Below are 13,307 nucleotides of genomic sequence, written 5' to 3'. Positions count from 1 at the left end.
TATATATATATAAAATAACTTACATAAATGATATGAAGCATTTACATGCATAGCACACAATTCTTATGTATTTAAATATCTCACACTTAAACATTCATATTTACACACATGGCACACAAATGTTTAATATCACATTAAAAAATAGCATTATTATCACTTTTAAAAGTAAAATGCATATTTTCATGCATAGGACCAAAATGCTATATATATATATATATATATATATATATATATAAAATAAGTTAATCATTAATTCATGATAAATAAACATACCAAAACATTTAGAGCAGCAAGAGAGGCCATTCCTTCACGTGTCCACTGAAAACAATATGGAGAAATACATTACTAAAGAATTAGATATAATTAATACTAGAAAATTAGAAATGAAAAAAATAGTAGAGATAGAAGTTGTTAGTTAAAGGTACAAAAACAAATGAAAAAAATGATGATTCATAAAATCTACTCCATCTTGTTGGGATAAAGCAAATGATGATCAAGAAAATGATGATGTCTTTATTTTCCTAAATAAACCTTGGAAGCAGATGCAATGTGAGGCACAACTACAGCATTTTTCATCTCAGCAAGCCCTGGCTTCATGAAAGGTTCGTCCTGTAAAATAACAATCCAGTAATTATTTATCAATGTCATTTCGCAATACAAAATTTATGATAGAGCATCGAGAAAAAGTAAAAAGAACCTCAAACACATCAAGGCCGACACGGAACATTGGATTTGCTTTTAGATGTTCTACCAGTGCAGATTCATCAATCACCGGCCCTCTACTCGCGTTAACAAGGACGGCTTCCTGTGATTAAAAGCCACTTTAGTTCTTTAGGACCTTTGATTATTGACAATAAAGGATATGGTTGACACAACTAGGGTTGTAACTTAGCCAAGTTTACTCATGAGCTGGCTTAAACTTGGCTCGACTAGTGGCTCATGTGCAGAGCTCGATGAGCTAACAAATCGAGCACAAGCCAACCCCGACTCGATTCATTAGCTAATGAGACAGCTCATTTAAAATATAATTAATATAAATATACCCAAAATATATTAAAATTCAAGATTTCATCTTTAAATCATTTCAAATGTAAAAAAAAAAATGATATTTTATATTTTATATCAAGCGATTTCTTGTTAGTTATCACTTAATTATTGATTTTATTTGTCAATTTATTATAACACTAGCTTGAAGTAATATTAATTTTCTTTTTCATAACAAACAAGCCGGCTCATGAGCTAGCTTGAAATCACAGAATTAAGCCTCAAGCTCAATTTATTAATAAAAAAAAAACCTCAAGTCAAACTCGACCTCGATTCAGCTAGTTTATACCCCTAGACATAGTTAGCAAAGATAAGCTATACCTTTTTCATGATTGAAAGTGTCTCTTTGTTGATCAGATGATAAGTCGTTTTATCCAGTACTGGGTGAAGACTTATCTGCAAAAAACATCCAAAAGGTTTAATTTTTCATAAAAATTTCTATAAAATTAAATAGAAAAAGTATAAAATAAATATGTCCTCGTGCAAATTTTTGATTGAATCGGGTTCAGCTTAAATGCAATGGCTAAGAGAAAGCTTAAGCTTTGAAGAATAATAATAGAAAGGAGCATTTACATACATACCAACCAATTCTTATGTATCTGACACGTAAATTTTACTTCTTTACATTATAAGGCTCAACTCTTTTATGTCACCTCAAAAATACCATCATTTCAACTTTTTTTTAAAATAAAATACACATTTTCATGCATAGGTAAGGTGAAATGTATGTAACAGTTAAAGTTTAGGTGTCAGATACATAAATACACACGAACTGAGTTCCTAATTGAAAATAACTACTAAAGATGCAAAAGCAATCTCACCACATCAGCCTCTCTCAGTACATCCTCCATTGTAGCAGCTCTTTTCCAAGTAACAGGCTGCTCTCCATTGGCTTTCAGAAAATGCCCATAAGCTAAAGAAACAAAAAAAAGGCATTAAAAAGTTTTATTTAGAATATTTAGATACTTTGCTATAAAAGAGAAGCATAAAACTAAGACTAAGTTAAGTGTTATTTAAGTGTTATTGAGATGAGAATGCTTAGATGAATGAGTGGCTTGACACTTAAAGACAGAATGTAAAATGAATGTATCCGAGAAAGCGTTGGTGTAACTCTAGTGGCATACAAGAATAGAGAGGGTCGTCTTAGATGACTTGGTCAAATTAATCGTCGACCATCTGATGGTCCATTAGGAGAGCAGATGTTTTAAATTCGACTCATGTTAAGAAAGTTAGAGGTAGACCTAAAAAGACTTGGGCATTTGTACAAAAGATAATCTTAATTTATTAGAATTAAATGAAAATCTGACACTCAATAGGACACAATGGAGGAAAAAATTCATGTAGCCGATCTCACTTAGTGAGATAAAAACTTGTTACCGTTATTGTCATTTAGAATATTTAGGTATACGGAAATAAAATCACAAGAATGAATAAAAGAGATGAGATCATGCCTGTAACAAAATTCTCAAGCCTTGTAGCCTGATAAAGATCATAGTATATAAGGTTCATCTTGAAGCCCTCAATCTGCCAAACAGTTGAGTAAACTGTGTTGATATGACCCTAACGACAACTAATTTACACAAATTGAATAATTCTGCAGTCTTTCCTTAATGTTTTCTCCGAAATGCATCCAATTCACACAAATTGAATATAAAAAAGGAAGATTTGCATACATGCCACTCAATTCTTATGTATTTACATATCTAACACCCCAACTTCAATTTTTACATATATATATATATGCCACTTTACCTATGCATAAAATGGTGTATTTCACATTCTAAAAGTTAATATAGTCGTGTATTAGAAGTAATATGAAAGATTTTGGTGGCATAAATGTAAAAAATCAAAGTGTAGGTGTTAGTTATGTAAATACATAAGAATTGGGCGGTATGTATGTAAATGCCCCATAAACAAAACAATTAACATGGATTGATTTAAAAGTGATGCAAGATGTCATTTACACTATGTTGTTTGAGATTAATAAAAAAGTTTTTTTTATTATTTAACTTTTCTTTTAGGGGGACAAAATTTGAAGTTAAAGATAGAGACCAATATTCGTGTTTAATAAAGAATTATCATTACACAGGCATTTCTCCAAACACCCTAGACCGCGTCCCTTTCCCAAAAAAAAAAAAAAAAACACAAAAAAGAACATATTACCATCATCCTAGCATAAGCTGAACCAATACGACCAGCTCCTATTACTCCAACTGTCTGTCCTTTAAGCAAATTCCCCACAAATCTACAAAACTAAAGTTAACATTTTGGAAGAAGAAGCTCGCATTTATAAAAAAAAACAGATTTTGGGTCATACAAATGAGGAAGCCACCCATCATATAATCCAGCTCTCATGAACTGATCAGCTTCCACAATCCTCCGCGCTGCTGCCAGAGAAAGTGAGGCGGCCAATTCTGCTGTCGTCTCAGTTAAAACTCCCTGGAAAAAAAAAAACCAGAAAAACAGATCAAATTCCTAAAAAAGAAATCATCTTTAATACTTCTGTTCATTGACATCAGCTCTGATTCGATACCGGTGTATTTCCTACTGCAACTCCGTACTTGTTCGCCGCATCCACGTCGACGTTGTTGTAGCCCACGGCCATGTTACTGAAAGCGGTTCCACCTGCTCTGCGCAGAGCAGAAAATAGCACTTCCCCCCAATCTTCCGTGAGCTGTTACAAACATAAACAATAAGAAAAAAACTCAGAAATCTATGAAATTCTTAAATTCCAGCGTTGGGAATTGGATAAACTTGCCTGGCCGATAACTCCGTCGCATCTGTCACCGATGAGAGCGAGGATATCCTCCACAGACAATATGGTCTTCTTCTCGGTGCAAATCTGAGGACGAAGAAGTCTAGAGAGAAATGGAAGAAAGGTAAAAGAGATATTTTTAAGGCAAGGAAGAAGTTTTACCTCGACGCGACAATCCTGGTCGGTCAAGAGACGGATCCAGCGGGTTCCAGGCATGGGTTTGGTGCTCACAACTCTGTATTTGCCGCTGGGATTCCATACTTCGATCGACATGGGTTTAGCCATTAAAGCTTAGTGAGAGAAGTAGGAGCTCCAAGAAGCGTTTTTTTCTGCTTCAGCGAGCTTTGGGTGGTTTATAGAGAGCGATAAGGCGAAGAGGACCTGAAAGGTGAGGACTTTTTTTCAAAATTTCGATTTTTAAATGAAGATGCATCAATAATGTGAAAAAGATTACGGATAAATGTGGGCCAACTGCCATGTCGACCTCTGGTTCACCGAGGAGCGAAGGGCGTTCCTTAATAGGCTAAGGCGGTAATGAAAGTAGGGAGTGAACACTAGGGCGATCAGAAGAATGCTGAATGAGGTCGAACCGTCTATCATGGGAACAAAATTGTAAGATTTTTCTGTCAGAATTTGGTGAGTCATTTTAATTTCTGTATATTCAAGAATAGACTGCATCGATCTCGAGGTAATTTAATAAGTATGTCAGCTCACTTCAATCGACCAGCCAAATTCTACTATCTCACTTCAATCGGCCGACAAACATGAACTTGAAAGTTTACATCGATCTCGAGATGAACCAATAGTCGAAATAAAAATAACTAAAATGTTTTTCGCTTCTCTCTTCAAAACATGACTAAATAAACAATTTTTGTATATTTTCTACCTCCTCATATCTTCTATAAATATGAGAGTTTTATGATGTAAAAGAGATCCTTCCAGAGGAGGAAGAGGGATCTCAATTGTAACATATCTTTAATAGAATAAAATGAGTCACAGAGCCCAGGAGCACTCCATTTTCCCCTGCTCGGGAAGTGTTTCTCTTCTCTCTTCTTTTTTCGCTCTTTCACGTTCCATCTCTCGGTCCAACGCTCTATTCCTTGAGCGTAGTCTACCAAACATATTAGATTCAACAATTTCAAAATTATTAAATATGATTTAAGAACTTAAATATGTTTTATGAAAATAAATATATAATTAATCAATCGAATGGAAAATAATTTCACCCAATATTAAAAATATAATATCACAACTATAAAATTTTTCAGAGTTGAATTTAAATTAATTCAAATCAATAAAGATAAGAGAATATATATATATATATATAGATTGATGAAAATATTAGTATGTTTAGATAACTAAAACACATTAAAAAAATTTAAAAAAAAAACAAGTAATATTTATTTTCCAACTTTTCATAAAATAATAATATTTTTTTTTTCTTTGTAATAGCATTTTTTCTTTGTAGCAGCATTTACATATTTAACACTTAAAAAAGAAAATTTAAGTGTTAAATATGTAAATACATAAGAATTCAGAATTTTTTATGTGCGGCCTCCTGACGTAAATCTACGTGCGGCGCAGGGTATTCTTGAGTTATTTTCAAGTTATTTTTTTATTGTTTTCAATAATCTCGAAATAACTCAGAAATAATCCGCGTTCTTTATTTTTGAGTTATTTATGAGAGCGCGAGTTATTCTTGGGCTATTTCGAGATTATTAAAAATAACTCAGAAATAACCTGAAACTAACTCAAGAATAACCTGCACCGCACGTAGAGATACGTCAAGACAGAAAATGCGCGCATAAGAATTAGGTTGAATGTATGTAAATTTTCTATATAATTTTCCAAAAAATAAAATTTTTCTAAACATCTTAAAAATTTTACATAAAATTATCAGAACCTCGATTTAATAGAGACAATTGATTAATATTAAAAAATTATTATTCACTTTTATTTTAAAAAAGATTTGAATGATATATATGTAAACATGAATATTTGGGTGTTGGATATGTAAATACATTAAAATTACACAAATCATGCATCATAATTCATTCATGTAAAAAGGAATGTTTGGTTTCAAATGGATTATGATTTGAATCTGAACTGAACCAAATTGAATGCTAAAAGTGAGAACTAAAATTACACCATGCATTACATGATATCTTGAATTATACTTTGTGAACAATGCATAATGTAAACATATGGTCATTTAGGTCAGCAAATCATACAAATTATGATATTATTTTGCCTTCAAGTCAAATTCGCTCAACACAAGATTAACAAATTGCGATCTTCTATTGAGAAAAAGCTTACAATGAAAGAATGGCAGATGGGGATGCCAAACAACTACTTGTATTCCTCAACTATATTATGAATGTCACCACCCACCAACGTGTATTTTAGAAAATGATGTTAAGATTTGAATGATACATAAATACTAGCATAGAGGACTAAACTCTTATAACTAAAAAGCCTATGAGAAACATAGCACAATGATGTTATTTGGATCAAAACTTGTAAATGATGTGGATCAATAAACACTGCATATGTTTAATAAATGTCAATCCATATTATGTGTAAGGTGATTATGATATGCACATCCTTTAATTGCTAATGACATGCTAGTCTACACAATAACATATATATGTTCGCATGAATCACGAGGAAAGACATAAATGTAGAAGATTGAATTTGAGTAGAGATTCCGACCCGAATTTGATCAAAATGAGCTTTATAACCATCATATTTAGTTTTAAGTATAACAAAAAGCTAATCAATTAAAATACATATTACACTCAAATTAAAATAAATATAATTGAATTGAAGTCAGGCTATTTGGAACTAGTTGTTTTTTCCTATTAATATGCCTATGGATGAGTGAGCGTAAAAGTACTATAGATGCATATGAGTGTAGCATGAATCTATTACAAACTAAAATGCACGCATATCAGACTGTCCCATACAAATGAAAGATATTGGAATAATCTAACAGCTAGAGATTTCATATATATATAAGTGCCGCGTTTCCAGGCTTATTGGTTGACATCCAGGGTATAAGAGCCCTCAAGTGGGGGGTTTGAATTCCCTCTGGCACAATTGGCCTTAAGGAGGTGATACTCGAATTGTTAAGCATATTAGGGGTGGTTGGAGGCTCGTATAATTGCCTCTGGCCATTTCTCATATATATACATATAGAGAGAGAGAGAGAGAGAGAGTGAGTGAGGGTGGCTCAAAACTAGAAAGAAAAGAGTCACAAAAAATTACATGAACCAACTCGATCGCAGCAACACTGCAGGAGTTCTAGATTCTCCATTAACAACATATAAAATGCCCGGCTGCAGGACAGCTTTCCTACCCAAATTGATATTAAGAAAACCTTCCAGCCATAGCTGGTTTAAGTGACCTTCAATATGTCCACCCAATTTCAAACCCCACCCCAGTACATCATGCGGAGCATCGGAAAAAGAAACACCCCACTTCAACAAACTGGGACTAGATTTCCACATCTCCACCCAACAATCAAGATTATTACACTCATCAAACTGTGACTGTAGCATTAATGCAATGGATGATGATGCAGTAAATTCCAACTTACTTGGACTATCTGAAGAGCATCCTTCAGAAAATGAATTCAGCGCAGTCCTCTTCTTCCTGCGGGTTTGCCAAATTCCAGACATTGTGAGCCTGGATTCTTCAGATGGTTTATAAGAAACCTGCCCAAAGATCCTCGGTTTTGTGATTCTAACAGAACTAGCCTCTTCGCCTGGCCCAGAAACCAATCCAGCTAAGCTAGCAGCCAGATTTGCTCTCTTAACAATGAAGCCGAGCCCGCAACCTTCAGATTGATGGAACAATGGTGGATAAAAGAAAGAGGATCTACTTTCATATCCTACCTGTCAGAAGCTATATCCTTAGTAAAATTAGTTCGAACGACATTATAATGAACGGGCATTTACATACATACCGCCCAATTCCTATGCATTTACATATCTAACGCCTAAACTTCAATTTTGTACATTTATACCACTCAAAATTTTCATATCACATTAAAAATACCACCCTTTTAAATTTTAAAAAGTGAAATACAGCTTTTCATGCATAGATAAGGTGGTGTGTATGTAAAAATTGAAGTTTAGCTGTTAGATGTGTAAATACATAGGAATTGTGTGTGTAGTATGCATGCAAATCTTCCTTTTAATGAAATAATTAAAAATAACACAACGTTAGCGAAAAGAACCAGAGAGAAGTTACCTGTTGAAAGCTTGTTGTTCCAAATTCAGTGCACTGAGCTCGAAAAGGAGTAAACACAGCAGATAGAGAGTCACAAATGTTGGCAAAATAAACCAACTTTGATAAAACCAGAGGGCTCTGATTCATATAGCTATGATTAAGCAGGCTGCAGTGAGTAGCCAAAAACTCTGCGATAAGAAGATCTCGTTGCCTGATAGACGTCTCAAAAATAAACCTCAGATCGATGCCTCTTCTTGTTCCTGCTCTATCAAGGTTGGCAGAACCCCGTTCATAATCGTTCTCGGTGAACATCAAAGCTTCATCTACGTTAATAACTCCTTTCATATGGGTACGAGCTTCTTGGAATGGACCCCCTTTGCCGGACTGATTGAAGGAAAGTATGCGTTCTACTTTATCTTGTCTTTCCCTCAGCTTCATCAGGTCAGAAAATGCTTCTCTTTGCAGGCGTTTAAGAATTTCAATCTGATGAACATGTACATTTGAACCTAAGAATTACAAGAACTTTGTGTAGCCATAAAATCACTGTAAAGTAATGAAGGTGTTGAAAGAAGTTTATGTTGATGAGTACAAACATTTCATGTGTATTGCTCTGCCTAACATATGAAGGTGTATGTCAAGAACAAGAGTGGAAGCAGGGAATTTTTCAGTAGGGGCACAAACTAATGATTTCAAAAATACCTTCAACCTAATTCATTGGTATTTGGGACCAATATTGACGGTTAAATTTTTTTAAATAGTTTTAATATAATACTAATAAATATATGCTGACAAAAAAATATTAAAAAAAATTACTTGAAATAGACACAATCATTTCATTATTAACACTATAATTATTTCATAAAATATTATAAAATAAAAATTCTTAAAAAAATTTTAACTCAGTTTGTTTAAGACGTATGAATTCATTTAAATTCAATTGCTAAATATATATTTATTTATAATACAATTTAATTATCATACGATTTGGAATATATAAGAAATATAAATTAATAGTTTTGCTCATTTTATAAAATAATAAATACATAAGAGTTTAAAAAATGATTTTAGAAAATGTAATGAAGAAGGTTGTATGATAAAAACGGTTGCTTGTCGAAGAATATATAATGCATGTCATGATAAAAATTAAATGGACGCCCAAGGATCCTAAAAATGAAATCAATAGTTAAGGTATATTTGCTTAAATGTTACCATTCTCAAATATTATTTTACTTCAGAATTAAAATGAGTTTAATACTACTTTAAGATTTGTTTTCTATTATTTTAGAATTACACTGAAGTCATTCCTTGTTCCGGCCAACTTCATCTTAATCGAAGAGCTCAAGTTAGCTCAAACCTGCAAATTTGAGCCCAAATAAGTAGGCTAGCTAGGCAGTCTAGAACTCTAAGCTTCATTTTTAAGGAAAGAAAATGATGAAATCTTAACAGACAACCTCCTACATGCATCTGGATATTATTTCATATTTTCAAATCAACTCCAATTATTCCATTCACTCTGGCCAGCAAAGCATCTCTCATTTCTCTGTAAATAACACTTAAACGCTAGGCATTGCTAATAAGGCTTGGAAAAATAATCTTGAGATTATTCGGGCAGAAACTCTCGATTTCCTTCTAATTCTGCGACATTTGTTGAACTTCATTTGCATATCATCAAGAAAGTGCTCTTCAGATTCAAAATCTCATCAATTTGGATGATTTTGATCATTTAATGAGTTTTATTTTTATTCTAAATTTGTTTCTTTGATTTAATCTCAACTTCTCAAGTAAGCCTTATACACCTCGTGGCCAACTTTCATGTCTTCAGGAAAAATAGTATTGAAGACGGAGCTCGCCACTTTAGGGGGGAAAGAAAGATTATTTTCCTTCCATTGGATATAGTTTTACAAGAAAATCGAAGTTCACAAACTTAGGAAAGCCTACAAGTTCCTTGTGGCTAATTTTTCATAACTTCAAGCAAATAATGTTCGGTGCCAAGGACTCACAATTCGGAGCAAAGTAATAATTGTGCATTGTCCAACTTTTTAGTTTAACATGAATGAGATTTTATATATTGTTCTCAAAAGAAGTTCTTAATGCTGAAAATTTAGGATATGTAATGATCCTCATTGTATTGTATATTGCTAATCTACCTGAATTGTATCTTATTAATAATTGGATTAGCATTATCTCCGCAAACTTTGTTGAAAGAGGTTTAACCTCATCTTCAAGCAAAGTATAGGTTTTGCTTCGTGCGCGAAGTTATATGAGGAATCTATTGTTCCGTTAAAGAAAATTGCTGCTTTAATCCCTGTGCCTAGAAAAAGGGAATATAATTGGTCTGTGCTTCAGAGGGGAAAAGGGAAACACTAGTGGGGAAATTCCAAAGTAGGAATTTAGGGGATGGATGTAATATTAGTTAAATAGTTGAGTTAGCCTTTGGCTTGCACTTTTTTCTTTTTTTTTTCTTTTTTTTTTGCATTCACGAGTTTTACTATTGCATTACCGTTACATGCATTCTTTACTAGTAAGCATAAGTTCAATGCAAAAAAAGGCCAACATAGGAAAAATCATAAATGTTCAGATGTATTTCACTATAGAGGTACTGGCCGGATATAGTAAATACAGGAGGTGGAATGAGAAAGAAATTACAATGAGATTATCATCAAGAAAAGATTATACTAACCTAAAAAAATAAAATATATGATAATTACTAACTTTTAATATCATAAAATCTCCAATGATATCACACCCTCTCAAGCTAGAGCCATCTGTTTCATGAATATCAAACTTGATGCAAAAATTGAAGAAACAAAGTGAACCCATAGCATTTGTAGAAATCTATGTCAATTGGTATTCGTTAGAGACACAAAGAGTAACAACTTGGATGAGATGACAATCAACTTTAATATATTTTGCTCTCTCGCGATAAATAGGGTTGTTAAAAAGGCGGATTGTTGCTAGATTGTTACACTTTAGAATTATGGGTTGTCTAACAGGAAAGCCAAGTTCTTCAAAGACATTTTTAATTTGCATCATTTCAAAGGCATAGAGTATCATAGCCCTATATTTAGCTCCAATATGAGATTTACGCTACGTTGAGAGAACTTTTTCGCTCCGTCACAGCATGGTGAAAGCTGAGAAAACAGGTTCCTTTCATTTGGATGCAAGACTCGTCGGCCATTTCTTCCACCACGACGCTAATATTTCACAAATTTAAAATTCAAGAACTGCCAAAAGTTTCATGGCACCGTTCGGCGTTGAAGTCATTGCCACCGAAAAAAATTAGGTTCTTACGGACCTTTTAAGAAAAATGCAAGATCATTTTTTTTTTCAAACAGTACTATTTGGTGCAGCTGACGGAACTTTTTATGACACTTTCCCTCACGCGTCTTTTAAAAGGATTTTTATGAATGCTCACGCTTTCCAAACGGAGCCCTAGCAACAGTTATTTGTTTTGTTTCTCCATCCAAAAAGTTTCACCAACAAAAGCACAACATCCTAAAGTAAACATTCAATCTCTAATGGATCCAACATAATCAGCATTAGAGTAAGCTCCAATTCTTAAATGGTTGTGTTTTTGATAAACTAATCTTTCTCCTCGAGATTTCTTAACAAACCTTAAAATTTTTAAAAAGGAAGCCCATTGTGTTTCTTCTTAAGAAACAGATGAAGAAGTGGAAATACAAGACTAATAATGAATGAGAGCAATGAGGTCATCGACAAAAGAAGTGATCACGATAGGTAAGTGGGGCAGCAAAATGAAGGAGAAAAATACTTCAGGCTAAAACAGGTGGGAGTATACAACATGCATGCATGGTAGATGCTCATAATACGGAAGCATAATGTAAAAATAAAACGGTATCTTTATCTTTATTAATATAAATAGTAAGCTCTCTCCATATATCTCCTTCAAAGCTTATAAAATATTTGATCTCTGTGCTGCTATAGACATAGGCAAATCTCACCCAACCATGTAAATATGTATGTTTTACATTTGTTAACTTCAGTATATTTGTTATTTATCTTCATTTAATTTTGCTCGGTATTCTATCACTATCCTAACACTCATTGCACGAGCATAATATATAGCATTCATCCAACTACTAAAAAAAACATTTTTTTAAAATTTTTTTTTTATCTATGACTTGGTGGCAAAGCATTGTATCTGAGAAACTTTTGACAGGGAGACAATAAGTGCTCCATAATAGTTCTTGACATGGATAAGTGGCCTCTTATCATTATTGGGAAAAAGGAGCACAATCATTTAGGGTTTACTAAAAACAACAATCAATTTCCTTTAGTGCAAAATAGATTGATTATGATCTGCTTTGTCACGTTTCTCAATTACGGCACTTCACCTGTTTAAGTTAATAATTTTGCTGAAAATTCTCAATTTAAGACTCTGCCACACAACCTACGAAAATTTCCCTTTCTATTTGAAGAGCTTTATGATCGGTTCAACTGTGGGTTTTCCCTTCAGATTTACTGTGACAGAATCCTTGGGATTTCCAGTGTCGGGTAAGAAATTTAGAAAATAATAAATAAATAACTAAGCTGCGACATGTTGTGGATAGTAGGCCACAAAATTCAACACGTAAGCTATTAAAAAAAAATATGCCCTCATTGATAGTTATAAATCATGTCCAAAAGTTTCCAGCAACATTCAAACCCATATAACATCGATAGCTCCAATATAATGACCTCTAGTATAAAAATTTTCGCTATGCAGGTAATACAAGCATGGAATGGAGAAATTTACCGGCCTATGGCTTGCACGCTTGCGGCATTTCTGCAAAACTCCATCCACGAACCTCTCCGTTGATCGGCCAAACTCTTTAAATCGACCTACGACGAAGGCCACGGGCTCCATCGGAGATTAATTCAAAGCCGGTGAAATAAAACCAATTGACAAGAGAGATGTTGAAGATCAGTTGCTTAGGGTTAGGGTTTCCTCTGCGGAAACGTCCGTTTGGTTTTTGGGGCTTCCGGTTCGTTTGCAGTCCTGTTGGTGAGTTGGTAACATTGTGTGTGTTTTTTTACTTCGTATTTTATTTTAAGGGACGTTTGAAAAGCTTCATGAGGTGATTTTATATAATGCCAACAAAAAATATAAATATAAATAGATTTATGATGTAAGGTTCAAACCAATCTCACAGTCAAGACAATCATATGCCATATTATTTGCATGTAATTTGGTGCAATTTTGTAATTGATCATTCTGATGGATTTGTAAAAATCCACTATGATTGACTTTAATCAATATATATATATATATATA

General features: G+C 33.4%; 2 protein-coding genes across 4 annotated transcripts in view; both read right to left on the bottom strand.

Annotated features, from left to right (window-relative positions):
- LOC110035478 (glycerate dehydrogenase) overlaps positions 1 to 4,174 on the bottom strand; it is a 5,281-nt gene extending 1,107 nt beyond the window's left edge. The window contains exons 1-11 of the mRNA XM_020739712.1: positions 3,962 to 4,174; positions 3,803 to 3,886; positions 3,578 to 3,718; positions 3,362 to 3,483; positions 3,208 to 3,289; positions 2,496 to 2,568; positions 1,866 to 1,957; positions 1,366 to 1,440; positions 698 to 805; positions 532 to 609; positions 274 to 318 (exon numbers count right to left, since the gene is read on the bottom strand). Coding sequence (XP_020595371.1) covers positions 274 to 318; positions 532 to 609; positions 698 to 805; positions 1,366 to 1,440; positions 1,866 to 1,957; positions 2,496 to 2,568; positions 3,208 to 3,289; positions 3,362 to 3,483; positions 3,578 to 3,718; positions 3,803 to 3,886; positions 3,962 to 4,084 — 1,023 coding nt within the window. The 5' untranslated portion in view covers positions 4,085 to 4,174. The remainder of the gene's footprint in view (positions 1 to 273; positions 319 to 531; positions 610 to 697; positions 806 to 1,365; positions 1,441 to 1,865; positions 1,958 to 2,495; positions 2,569 to 3,207; positions 3,290 to 3,361; positions 3,484 to 3,577; positions 3,719 to 3,802; positions 3,887 to 3,961) is intronic.
- Positions 4,101 to 13,060, bottom strand: LOC110035453. 3 transcript variants are annotated; one of them, XM_020739702.1, is made up of 5 exons: positions 12,789 to 13,060; positions 8,054 to 8,515; positions 7,398 to 7,695; positions 4,284 to 4,392; positions 4,101 to 4,180 (listed from the first exon to the last, which is right to left on the bottom strand). In XM_020739702.1, the coding sequence occupies exons 1-5, from the start codon at positions 12,897 to 12,899 to the stop codon at positions 4,153 to 4,155; spliced, it is 1,008 nt and encodes a 335-aa protein (XP_020595361.1). In that variant the 5' UTR covers positions 12,900 to 13,060; the 3' UTR covers positions 4,101 to 4,152. The 3 variants fall into 3 exon arrangements, with proteins under 3 accessions (XP_020595361.1, XP_020595354.1, XP_020595346.1); XM_020739695.1 differs by having other exon boundaries at positions 4,104 to 4,180; positions 4,254 to 4,392; XM_020739687.1 differs by lacking the exons at positions 4,101 to 4,180; positions 4,284 to 4,392 and having other exon boundaries at positions 6,728 to 7,695.
- Between the last annotated feature and the right edge of the window lie 247 nt (positions 13,061 to 13,307).

This window comes from Phalaenopsis equestris, unplaced genomic scaffold, assembly GCF_001263595.1.
Source record: "Phalaenopsis equestris unplaced genomic scaffold, ASM126359v1 Scaffold000002, whole genome shotgun sequence".
Taxonomy (NCBI): Eukaryota; Viridiplantae; Streptophyta; class Magnoliopsida; order Asparagales; family Orchidaceae; genus Phalaenopsis; species Phalaenopsis equestris.
This window is presented reverse-complemented; position numbering and strand designations above follow the sequence as displayed.

Excerpts from the sequence above, each read along its gene's own strand:
- LOC110035453 (XM_020739687.1), bottom strand. The coding sequence starts at position 12,899 with ATGGAGCCCGTGGCCTTCGTCGTAGGTCGATTTAAAGAGTTTGGCCGA. Across the intron at positions 8,516-12,788 it reads AGCGTGCAAGCCATAGGCCG|ATTGAAATTCTTAAACGCCT; the intron begins GTAAATTTCTCC and ends CATGTTCATCAG. Across the intron at positions 7,696-8,053 it reads GAACAACAAGCTTTCAACAG|GTAGGATATGAAAGTAGATC; the intron begins GTAACTTCTCTC and ends AGCTTCTGACAG.